The sequence below is a fragment of the Papilio xuthus genome, unplaced genomic scaffold (genome assembly GCF_000836235.2).
Source record: "Papilio xuthus unplaced genomic scaffold, Pxut_1.1 DF828952.1, whole genome shotgun sequence".
Lineage (NCBI taxonomy): Eukaryota > Metazoa > Arthropoda > Insecta > Lepidoptera > Papilionidae > Papilio > Papilio xuthus.
Window position 1 is genome coordinate 5,144,292 of NW_013529697.1, and position 12,879 is coordinate 5,157,170.

At 31.6% G+C, this 12,879-nt stretch overlaps 1 protein-coding gene across 1 annotated transcript; it reads left to right on the top strand.

Moving 5' to 3' along the window:
- The first annotated feature begins 3,143 nt into the window (after positions 1–3,143).
- On the top strand, positions 3,144–12,597 carry LOC106124535 (phospholipase A1 member A). Its single transcript, XM_013321300.1, has 7 exons — positions 3,144–3,378; positions 9,827–9,959; positions 10,137–10,362; positions 10,768–10,948; positions 11,078–11,269; positions 11,454–11,622; positions 11,867–12,597. Exons 1-7 carry the CDS (start codon positions 3,321–3,323, stop codon positions 11,967–11,969), a joined length of 1,062 nt encoding a protein of 353 aa, XP_013176754.1. The 5' UTR covers positions 3,144–3,320; the 3' UTR covers positions 11,970–12,597.
- Positions 12,598–12,879: the final 282 nt, after the last annotated feature.

A 12,879-nucleotide genomic window follows, 5' to 3' on the forward strand; every position in this document is an offset into this window, starting at 1 on the left:
ATTTTCTTCCAACGCGTCTTCTGCTCATTTACCCATAATTATAAGTTGAAGAAACTGATATTTTTCGTGTCACAAGACATGATCATCTGCAATAACTTGCGTTTCTTTCCAATGTTTTTATTGCTCGACAATAAAAATAGGCGCAGAGTAGTTTTCCACACTTACAAAACCTATATTGTTATAGTATTATTATAAGTTTGTTTCTGTTTACTACCAATAGTTATACCGATATTTTTTTATTTACGGATTAGGCTACACCAGTACGTTCTTTTTGCCTTGACATTATATTTTTTGCCCGAAACATGAACGTTGAATAATTTTAGACAGACGTAGCTTTTAAGCGTATGCTTGTAAAAAAATATAATAAGGCTTTTTATTAAACTCCAAATAAACTGCACTGGATATATCCTTTTAATCCTCATTAGAAGATTTTATTCGATGAATAATTCGCAATTTTGTACGTTTATTTCTGTAAATACATAGCCAAGTACGTGATAAGAGTTTTTCTTAAATCATACCCCAAAGATTTGGAGTTGAGGGATAAATGTTTTTATAGAAAAAAGTTATTCCTTCAAAAGAAATACGTTCTATACGAATTTTATAGCTTCAATATACAATCGAACTAGATTATTTCAATTGGTCTGATTATTCAAAATGCCGCCAGATTTTTACAGTTAATATTTAGTGTTCTGTTAGTTCCTTTTCAAGAACGACTTCTAACTGTTTAATTTGAAATCGCAAAGCTTTATTGAATACAAAATTAGAGCTATAGGTTAATTACTCATATTATTTTAGATGTTAACACCCTTCCGCATTTCGATTGGATATATTAAACTGGTAGACCTTGTGATTTCCGTATTTGCTGACATGAAGTATAATTACTATATAATATTATATTAAATTCTGGTTATGAAAATGACGTCAGTATTTACGTATTATTTTGTAACCAAAAAGGTCCTAAGTAAATTTAATTCAATTAAGTGGTAACAAGGATGCTAATTGTTATGATGATTGTTATAGCGTTTGTACATTTTAATAAAAAAAATATTAGCGTATAATAGTTTTAATGGAATTTGTTAAGACAATTTACCGGTTTTTAAGTACTAGCCCTAATAAGTATAGCTTTGTACAATTTAAAGTTTATGATTTAACCCAAAATAGTAACAGAATACAATTGAGGATTAATATTGTTAGGAAGAAAATCCGATATTAAGCCAGTGTATTGACTCAACACTAAATGTCGACGTTTTTGTCCCCTCATTATTCATTCTAACACTGGACTTTGTAACAAAAGTCATTCGTGACAATGGATTCTGGCAAATAATGTCTGAAAATATGAAGGTGAAGTTCTTCTTTTTTTAGCTTTACAATAGTGTTTCAAATATCAGTAAGTAAACCTGAGAATAATTGTCTTAAGAGACGACAAAAATCTATAATTTTACACGATTAAAATTACTATTAAAAACAGACACAAGAAAACTTATTTAAAAAAAATCTTAAACATTCTAAATTACAAACTTCAGTACATGAAACATGCATTTGACAGCAAGCCACTAATTTCCAAGACGTAGTATCTTCGGACATCCGTGAGTTGGGCAACCAGAGGTTGTTGACGATTGCCTTTATTGCAACACATAATACTATCCTTCGATGTTTTGCAATGCATCCATATGCTGTTTTCATTGAAACAGTTACGTAATATTCAAGGCTTTTTAGGTCATCCTCGATATGTAAATATTGTAATTTATTGTCTCGACATTCAGTTGATTAAATTTATTAATATAAAAGTAAATTAAAAATAACGACTAAAAGCAATTAATTGCGCTATACTTCTCATGATTTTCTTCTAAATTTCAGCAAGATCCCCGTAATCACTCTAGAGATATACGTAATAACAAATACCAAATTCATTCTTCTATCTAAACTTTCGCATTTATAAAAATAATTGTATATTAGTTAGAAGTAAAATAGTAAGTTTATTTTTTGGTTTTATAACCTAGCAATGTGTTATCGACTACTCAATACGTATCCTATAATTTACACAAACTCTACTTACAGTGACCGACTTGCATACATTTGATATCGATTCAATTGCATAAAACATTTTAATCTTGTTACATTTTTAGTTATATTTATTGTAATCCCACCTTTTATATTTGCTATTATTCGCTTTAGTAACTTTATTGTTATTCAAAGTCTAAAACGTTTATCTCGGATTTGAACAAAAAGTAAAACGTAAACGTAGATATGAGATGCATAATTTATTATATTTACGTTTCGCTTTAGGTAAAGTGACCGCACTGAGGTTACGTAAAATCTGGCTAAGTATAATGATACCTGTTTTCCTTCTAGATACTTTCGAAATTTAAGTATTATTATATTTTAAACCGACTCTGGGGTATTTCCCAGTAAATAAACTATATCTTTAAATAAAAAGAACACCAGCAAGTTTAACTTAATTAACTATCTTGTATTTTAAATGATTTGAAAGCAATGATTAGACAGTAATCTATTTTTGAACCAAACAATTTTAATTGATAAGATTCGAAAGCAGCAAAAATTATGTTCAAAATACAGATTTAAAACTCTTTAGTTGTTTAGTAATAAAATGGAATGCAACTCTACTACTAATTGCTATTGGATATTTACTAAGGAATTTTGTTGCTGGTTTATGACTACATAGACTATTAATTTCGAATGAATTATAGTCTTATTTAGCTAAGTTTCCAGCTTTAAAAGAGATATAATACTCGACCATTCTCTGTCATAGTGATGTACAGATTGACTTTTTCTTTTTTTATAATATTAGTATGTATTGTTCAATTTACTTATATTTCTTATAACCGTTCGAAGTAGACGAAAAAGCTTCTGTTTTACGATTAACGACAATAGAAGTGGCGGGATTCGAACTCACGAGCGCTAGATCAGAAGTCCGGACCCGTAATCATTCGGCTAATGGCGCTTCTACAATCTTGTATCTTTGAATGACATCAAAATCGGTAATTCACAATGGCAGAGTTACATTAATGAAGTCATTAATGCGTTTGTAACATCGGAATCCGAGACGTCCGCAAGAGGGGACCCTACGTAAGGCGAGGGTCAACACGAGCCGACCACTTTCGCTTTTAGTTCCTTCAAAGTTATCGCACAAGACACACGTCGTGAAGGGATGTTATAGCAACTATCGATAAGTGCGCGAATTAAAAAAAATATTTTTAGTGATGTATATTTGATATTTGAATAATTTTGTCGGTTATAAGTTAAAATAAGGTTTACTAGTTGCGTATTCTTAAGTGTAATAGTGTTAATAATAAAAAAAAATGGTGACAAATGTAAAATGGCTCTTTTTATTGGGGATTACTGCGGTTCAATTTTCCGGTAAGAGATGCAATTTTAAAATTAAATATAAATTTTATAATTTTTAAATAAATAATTGGCGCACAATATTTTATTTTTACAATATTTATTATACTTACTGAAGAAGCAACAAGTTATTGAATATTAAAATTATTTATTATTAAAATTTTTCTTACTCTATTTTAGTACGTGACATAAAATGTAACTGCGAATTTTAGCCAAAATAAATTTATAAATTGTCTGTTAAAGAGCGTGCTTTTCTATAGAAATTCGAAATATTAATACTGCAATAAAATAATTAAATACTGTGTGTACATAAACGTTTAATTGATGCAAAAATACGATGAAACTTGTACCGAGTCATACCGGGTATGCACAATGATCGTGCGCGCTACTTCCGAATGTTACGTTAATCGTTCGGCCGACATTCGAGTTACGTAACAGCGCCTCGCTCTTTCGACTTACTTAATACTATCACTCGCGAATATTGTATACAAATTTGAAAGAATGTGATAATTATTTGTTAGTTTCTGAACAATTTTATATTCTTGTGTAACTGATTAGGATATCTGTCGGTTCAGTCTTGACCTCCTTTGTTTAAAACTCCTTAAAAAAATTGGCGCACATTTCACGTAATATAAAGATGTGCAGTATTTAATCTATCAACTAAAATGGGTTTTATATACTAGTTTTGACCTAAGTAAGACAGAACAGGTTAAATAAAACTTTTTATTATTGATTCGTATTCTTACCCGCTCTAAGGCTGAAATTACAATCAATAGGTTTTGTTTTTTCTTTTTTTTATTGTTGCATTAAGTATTTTCGTTTCACTACGAAAGATATAAGTTCACTGCAATATGCTTGTTGCGGTCAAAACTTACATCCGCGACGTAAGGGCCAAAGTATATTAATTTAATCCATATTATGACTAAAATGCCCACTCAAATTATATGAATGACTAGCTGTCGCCCGCGTCTACGTCCGCGCGGAATTAAAAAAAAATAGTCGAAGCGTAATGATAAATAACCTAAAGCCTTCCTCTATAAGTGAACTATCCAACAAAAGAAGAATTTTTCACACCTGACCAGTAAGTACTTCCTGAGATTAGCGCGTTTAAACAAAGTATATTGGTATAGATGAAAAGCCTTTCTTAGTAATCTCTTACATTGTAACTGAAATGTCTAGAACAAATATTTAGGTTTATGTTTTCATATTTGAACGAATGAGTTATCAGCCAGTTACTTTTTATATAAATAAGGTTATATACATATAGAACTTATATAAATATAGTTTGCATTGTGAAGGTCAACAGTAAAGTTTATGTAACTCCGCCTTTTTAAATTTTACTACAAAAAACTCTATTGTTTCAGCTAAAGTTTTTTTTTTTAATTTAGTAAACACAAAAAGTTTTTGCTTGTTCCTTAACTAACAGTGAAGAAAATGTGATATTTTCTTAAATGAAAAGGTTTATGTTAATGTGAAGTTATTTACACCATATATGATAATTAATTGCATATATGTTAAACATTTATATGATAAATAGCTGTGATTCTGGTCTTTGACGTGAGAAGATTTTTGGATTCCACTCACTCGCGAGGCCATGTCATTACGAGAATTAGCTTTTTTTCAAAGCTAAGTTATAGTTGTATTCTTGTAAACCTTACTCTCTTAGTACTACTACTATTATACTTAGTGTAACTATTAAAGCAAAAAGCAGCGCAGGGAGTCGCAAATAGTTCATTCAAACACTCTCAACGGCGTAAACGGAAATATTTATCGTTAGAAGCACTCTCCCACGTTTTATTAAAACTTTTTTTTTACATCAACGATTGATTTGCTTCCCCAATAGCTTTCTCTTATATCTCTTAAAAATAAGCATAAAGAGAAGCCTATACAAAGGAACCATCTAAGTAACTATTAGATGACTAATCGTGGGTTTCTTAGACCAAAATTTCCGTTTAAAACATATTGTCATATTTGCGTTGTCATATATTTTGGTCTCGGAAACCAACGGTAAGAGTAACAGTATGAGAACCCTTATAAAACTGTTATATTAAGCAAAGCAATAAAAATTGTTATCACACTCATTTACCTTGAAAGTTGTTGTGAAATAATAAAGAAATCGTGTAATTTATTTTGAAGGCTGTTGAACTGAGTTTGCATATGTTAACACTTTTGTTTACTTGTATATATCATATTTTATTGATATTAAATTTACATAATTAATATAATTAGATTTTTGATGGAAAACATCGTGATGCAACCTGCATATATCTTAGAAGAATGTCAAACATATGTGTGAAGTCAACCCGCACTTTGCCATCATGGTTGACTACAGCCTAGTCACTCCTCGGAGCCTATTTAGGGTAGGCTCCGAGCCCTTTAGCTTGCTATACGTACCCACCGTATACTAAGCTGAAGATGATACCTCCAACCATTTTACTGAAATTATAAAATAAATGATGAAATGTTATGAAACATTAAGGCACATAAGAGTATATCCAAAAATAACCATATTTTACTTGAAGGGGCATTGTTTCTTTAAATTTCTGTCAAGCGACAACGAACAATTTTATATTCTAACAAACAAGAACAACATAACACACGCCCGTAACTTACAGTGGTAGGCAGAGATCATGGACCTCCATCTAGCAAGGTACTGACACACCTCTCTCGCTTCTACAAGCATCTACCGATACATACATGTCGGTTTCAGATACTCTTAATACCGGTCCTTATTGAGTACTTCATTGATCTGTACTCAAAAAGTCCGTTTGTGTCTTAACTTAATCTTTTTTTTTAAAGAAATATTAGCAGATTTTTGTGTAAATTTACTAATTTTTCTTTAACCATTCCAAATAAGCTCTAAGCTTGTGCTAGGATATGGTTTACGACAATAGTCGGATAGGATTCGAACCCCCGACCTCGTGATCGGAAATCCGTACCCTAAACCGTTAGGCTATTGACGCTTAATCTTTACGTATAATTTGTTATTTTCTCCAATAATGTTGCAATATTATTAATTACTCGAAGTGGATGTAAATAACTATTGGATAAGTAATTGTGCAATATGAATGAATATTAATGAACGAATTTGGTAATGACACACTTTATAATGACCTTGACAAATTGTATATTCTTTTTCATATTCTTACTTAACTAGAGGTTAAAAATAATTTTTAAGTACTCGTACTAGGATGTAAGAATGTATGGTTTCAATTTTTCCTTTATCTGTGCTATAAGATGTTACTTCGTGCCAAATTTCATGATTCTGTGTTCACAGGTACCCTGTAGGTTTTGATTCCTTTGCAAGTGTCATAATTTGCAGCATAAAAGGCTATATCTTGTGATTGCGTTAGTTTGGAAATTTAATTATTTTCACAGCTCCAATGGTAACTAAATCTAGGTATTTGATATAAAATCCATTTTGATATCTTGACGCGTTTCTATATATATTTATATAAAACACAACACAGTGTTTTTTTTTCAATAAACGTACCGGTGGGATGTATGTCCGGTAATATAGTTTTGTTAATAAATATAAATTGTGGTACCTTGATTTTAACCTACACTTAATTGGAATATAATTCATTATAATGCGCATCTTAAGGTTATAAATCATTTAGAGTCAAGTGAAGTATTCAACATAACCTCCAAAATTACAATTTCATTAGAAGGTCTATTGGTGTTGAAACTCTTGACCTCCGTGTTGCAATAGGATCCACCTAATACGACAGAAATGCTGCATCGTCGCTTGCAACAATATGGCATTTTATTGATAAGTCTATGCATTATGCGCCCACGCGTGTAACCTCTTTTCGTAATATCAATTCTTGAGTACTACTGGCGACTATAAATTATGAATATTTGATACTATTGTCTACAACTTTATAATAGCTAGCTGTCGCCCCCGACTCTATCCGCGCAGAATTAAAAACAAAAAAAACTTCAATGATTGAGTTAAAAAGTTCCCTATCTCACATGTTGGACCAAATAACAGATGCTTACAAAATTTAATAAGAATCGGTTTAGTAGTTTCGGAGTTTATTGCGAACGTACATCGTGACAAGAAAATTTTATATTTATAACTTGATATTATAATATTCCTATCATATATTAATGATTCTAGACTTGCTATGAATATGAATCATAAGTGAAAGTGTGACCTGTCACTGTAGTTTAAATGCTATCCAATTAGTCAAGAACCTTTTGCCGATACCAATTTAGTATTGGTAACAGGTAATTTTATAATGGTCTATCGGGATACGATCTGTGGGAATCTTATACAACTGTATTACATTTCTTGTGACATTGTTCTAAACGTGTTCTATTTGTTTTTTAAGTGACGATATAATTCTTTTGCCATACAAAGCAGGCAATTGTGTGTTAATTTTTGTCAACTAGAAATGAAAGTTATTGAATGAGATTTTAATAACCAAGATTACAATGAATTTAACGGAGGTAAACTTAAAATTTTTAAACATTTTTATGTACGTACTAGGTGTCGCCCTCGATTCCGTTCGCGCGGAATTAAAAAAAACTTAATTATCTATGCCAAATTTCAGCGAGATTCATGCAGCCGTCCTGAAGGTACCCTCTAACAAACATCCATCAACCCATGCATTCGTAAATCCAAACATTATTAATATAATATTTGAAAGAAGTGAGATAGTAAAGTACAATTATCAATTTAAGTTTTTACTAAAAAGATTTGCAATCTTCAAAGTGTTACATTGTTGTTTTTTAACAATGGCAACGAGACTTAAGCATTTGTAAAGATGGTGGAATAAATTATAGTAAATTGGACTGTTGTCATTGTCCACTGTGATAGACTATTTTCACTTCCATACTGCATTGTTTAGGTAAGTATATACTTAAATTGTTTGTATGTTTATATTTCTTCAGTGTAAAAAACCTTTATTTATTAAGATAAACAATACTATAGTACTACTATAGTAAGGTTAGAATTTTCAGCACAGTTTAGAGAGAATAACACTAAACTGTTTTAATTTCATTGGTGACAGAAGAAACTTATCCAGTCCTGTTATTTTGTTTTTAATCTCTATAACTGCTGGACTGGATTTTGATGGTACTTTGAATGAAAGGAAGCTAATACACGCGGGCATATATTAAGCTTTTTTTAATTCTGCGTTGACGAAGTAACGAGTGATCGCCAGGGTAATAAATTATATGAAATTAAATAGGAAATTAAACATTACAGTGAAGTTGTCTTTCCTGTGAGCCCTGCCTTAATGTCCTTTATACATACGTCATCGGAACCCGCCACCTTGCTCTGTGTGCCAATGCCATTGTCATAATAATTATACTACAGGCCTTTTTAATTGATACGTATTTAAGATAGTAATAAAGTGATATAACTCTTATACTAGGCTTTATTATTAAGAATACAAGCTTTTAGTGAGTTAAATGATGTATTCTTTATGTTATAAATTAGCAAACGAGAATTAACGCGCACATATCTCCGCAATTAAAGATGCGTTGCCTAACTTTAGTCGATGGAAGAGGGGACGACCAGATAGAGAATATTTCTATGTGAATAGAGAACGTCCTATGTGTCCTCTGTCTAATCGTGGATCGTGGATAGGGAAAGAGGACTGAAAATATTACTGGTATGAAAGGCTTATATCAATTGCTTTTACAGGAATGTTTTGTTAAAGTTTGGACAAAGTTTTTCGTACGTTAACTTAACTTGCTGACGACTAAGATATTGTTATAATGAGCGAATCTAAGTTATATAGTTGTAATATAGTATTTTATAAATTTAATCAACTCAATTGTGCCTAAACAAATGTACCTTCAAAATATTATATTTAAAAAAAAAATTGCTAATGAAGCTTATTAGTATATCAGTAGTTATTTAGTGGTTTATTTGTAGTGGGATTATGTTATGAAATAGTCTGCTGAGTAATTACATAACCATGACATAAATGTGGTGCATTAAGTTAACGATCTAACTAATAATAGGTAGGTAATAACAGCGTGGTATGTTATATTTTGCTGATGAAATTATACGAGTCTTAATTAATTTGCTTAAAATCTTTAATATTTTTTTAAGAAATTGTTTATTCATTTTGTTTTATTTACCTGGTCTTGAATTGCTTTATCCTCTTATGTTACTGATTGTGTCCGGTTTACATTATTCCAGCCTAGCGTTTCAGCGCTGGATCACAACTTGAAAAATGATACCCACACATTTCTGTGCGGGTTAACATTTTTTCAGTAATTCGGTGTTAAATAAGATCACTGTACTGGAATGATATAAACTATAAATTGAAAGGATTAATCGTGGTCTTAATAAAATAGTCTGTTTTATTATATGTATTGCCTCAATAAATTTCTTGACTCAACCATGACTTGATTGTATAAAATCTTCCAGTGCAGCATTCTGTACCTGGCAGAAATTTCTAGAACCTTTTTTTATAAAACGTTTTGCCGTTTACTTTTTCAGTTTCGCAAACCCAAGAAAAAGATGAACGTGAGAAGAAACCGCAGTCGGTGCGAGATCTCTTCGACACTAAGTCATGTATCCCCGGCCCGTTTAGATGTCCACATCCACAAATGCAGTTTTTTCTGTACACAAGGTAAAGATTTGAAACAAAAGAGAACCTAAAAATAAAGCAGTTCATAAAATTACTGCCCTAATTTGTCCAAAAATCTCATAACATGATTTTATTGTAAGCCCAATTAAACTGTATTATTAATTGTTAAGACATCTTTGTATATGTATCTCTAAATGGCGAATGTTAATATCGTTTCAGGTCTACGCAAGAAAAGGGAGAATTAATTAATACTTTGGATAACGACTCGTTGACGAATTCAAAGTTTAATCCGAAGTATCCAACAAAGATTGTCGTACACGGTTTTGGTGGAGGAAGAAACCTGTCGCCTAGCACTGACATGAGGAACGCTTATTTCGCAAGGGGTCATTATAATATCATCATAGTCGATTACGGCAGTCTAGTCAAGGAACCTTGTCTAAGCCAGGTTGTAACACTAATTTAAACCAATCCCTATTTAAATCTCAAATTATATTTTTAGGTAGCAAGCAAACAAAATGCTGATTTTTTAATCATACTCCTCTGTAGACCTTAATTCTTTACTTGCTGTCGCCTGCGGTTCCGTTTGCGCGGATTTAAAATAAATAATTTATTAGGTAGCTTATATGCTTTTCCAGACTATGTTCGATATGTGTGTCAAATTTCATCAATATCCGATAAGCGTTTCTGGAGATATCTTCAGACATCCATCCATCCATCTAAACATTCGCTTTTATAATATTAGTTAAATGGAATGTCGCTAATGAGTACAAAAAGGAACAAAAATCTTTTAAGGTGAAGGCTATTGTATAGACACTTCGTGGATGTTTTTTCATTGATGTTTTTTTTCTAGATAGAATGGGCTCCTCGGTTTGCAAGCATGTGTATAGCACAGTTGGTGGACTACCTGCAGTATCATCCTAAGAAGGCCGTAGCACCAGAGAGGATACACACGATCGGGTACAGCGTCGGAGCTCATATTCTAGGACTAGTGGCAAATCACCTCACAGATGGGAAACTAGGGAGGATCACAGGTTAGTAACGCTTAGAACGAATTGGATTATAATCTTAGAATATACGTTTTATTGTAGAAAATCATCTTAGATCCAATAATTACTTAAGTTTCAATTTAATGTAATTAAAATTTCCAATTATAATTACAGGCTTGGATCCCACCATATTTTTTTACATGGGTAACAATCGGTCTCGAGATTTGGATCACACGGACGCTCTGTTTGTCGACATTTTACATACAGGTGCTGGTATACTTGGTCAGTGGGGACCAAATGGCCATGCTGATTTTTATGTCAACGGCGGCTCGAGTCAACCAGGATGCGCGCATGATACTATTTTTCGTAAGTTTAATTGTTTTTCTTGTCCATATATAATTAAAAAGATTTGTTGTAGAAAAAATGGATTGAGCGCCATCTATGAATGAGACAAACAATGTTATCTGTTACAGTATTTCACAAAAAGATGGCGTTTTTTCTTATGAACTGTAAGAATGGAGGAGACAACAATAATTCTATTTTTTTTTAGAAACACTTTCCTGCGACCATACAAAGGTGACTCCGTATTTCATCGAGTCTATTAACAGTCCAACTGGTTTCTGGGCTGGGCCTTGTCCCAATCTGTTCTCATACTTGATAGGCTGGTGTGAGCCAAAGGACACCGAATATGTACTCATGGGAGAGCACGTCACGCACAGGTAATGCATTTTTAAAAACTGAATATTGATCGAAAAGTAATACATTAAGTTAACATTTATTTAAACAATTCACACTATAACTTGTCCTATTAATTATTATCCACGCCATCTTGATTTTGCCTCCGAAATTAAAAAAAACCTACGTTCTAGTAAATACGTTAAACTAAAGATGGCGCTGATTTAAAATTTAGTGTACATAATTTTTTATCATATTTAAAAGCTTATGCTCAATATATTTTTACAGAGCTCGAGGTGTGTACTATGTGACCACAAACGCAAAACCACCATATGCAAGAGGCTTCCCTGGTAAATCGAGACGCCTGCGATCTGTCACACCGTACAGTTGATTGTAATTTAATTAACGCTTAAACTATAGGATAAAGAAACTGATGCCAACGACTACAATAGTAACGAATTAACGATAGTGTCATATTCTTGTCTGTCTGCATATAGATTATTTTAGTTAGTTAATCAGCATGGAGTGTTGCAAATTAAATCGCATATCCATTTGGACGCATTAAATGCTTTCGGTGATATTAATAATATTATAATATGAGAATTAATTAATTAAATAAATAATATTAATCCGCTTGCGAGTTGTCGTAAATATTTAAAATAGTTTTTTACAAATTGTATTCTAAAATATCGAGTTTTTTAATAGAGATAACCATTTATCGAAGTTAATAAAATGATTTTGCTTAGAATTAATTCTCATAAAACTCCGTCAGGAGTCCTGACCGCATACCTTTTTTAGGTTAAACGGTGAAAGTTGTAAATTGAAAATCTTTCACGATTTGAAGATTGTAAGTATCAACAACATTGCTCGTTATGTTCCTTCAAAATATTAATGGCTTGATTAACTCATTGTACGGCACAATATCTATTGTCTTATTACAATGAACCTTGAGTAAACTCTATTAAATTGTTTTTCGTTTTTAGAAAGCCTTATTCCAGTGCTCTTGCCTTGCATTCATAAGCGGATTTTACAGTTACCATTTTGATACGTGTTTGTAAATTTTTGGTGTAAGGAAAATAAATTATTTATTTCTAAATTCCATGGTTTTATTTCATATTAAATAGGGTTCCCGTGATACTAGAAAAACCCTAAATAGTGGTGAACTTGATTAATCGATTTAAAAACTTTTTAAAAGTTCTACAGTTTTTATATTTGGTACCTTAAATAAAAAGCATCAGACATTTCTGCCAAGTAAAGGTATTGAATAAAACACTTTAAAAATTTCTAACATATATTAGGGA

Excerpts from the sequence above, each read along its gene's own strand:
- LOC106124535 (XM_013321300.1), top strand. The coding sequence starts at position 3,321 with ATGGTGACAAATGTAAAATGGCTCTTTTTATTGGGGATTACTGCGGTT. Across the intron at positions 10,949-11,077 it reads GAAACTAGGGAGGATCACAG|GCTTGGATCCCACCATATTT; the intron begins GTTAGTAACGCT and ends TTATAATTACAG. Across the intron at positions 11,623-11,866 it reads GGAGAGCACGTCACGCACAG|AGCTCGAGGTGTGTACTATG; the intron begins GTAATGCATTTT and ends ATATTTTTACAG.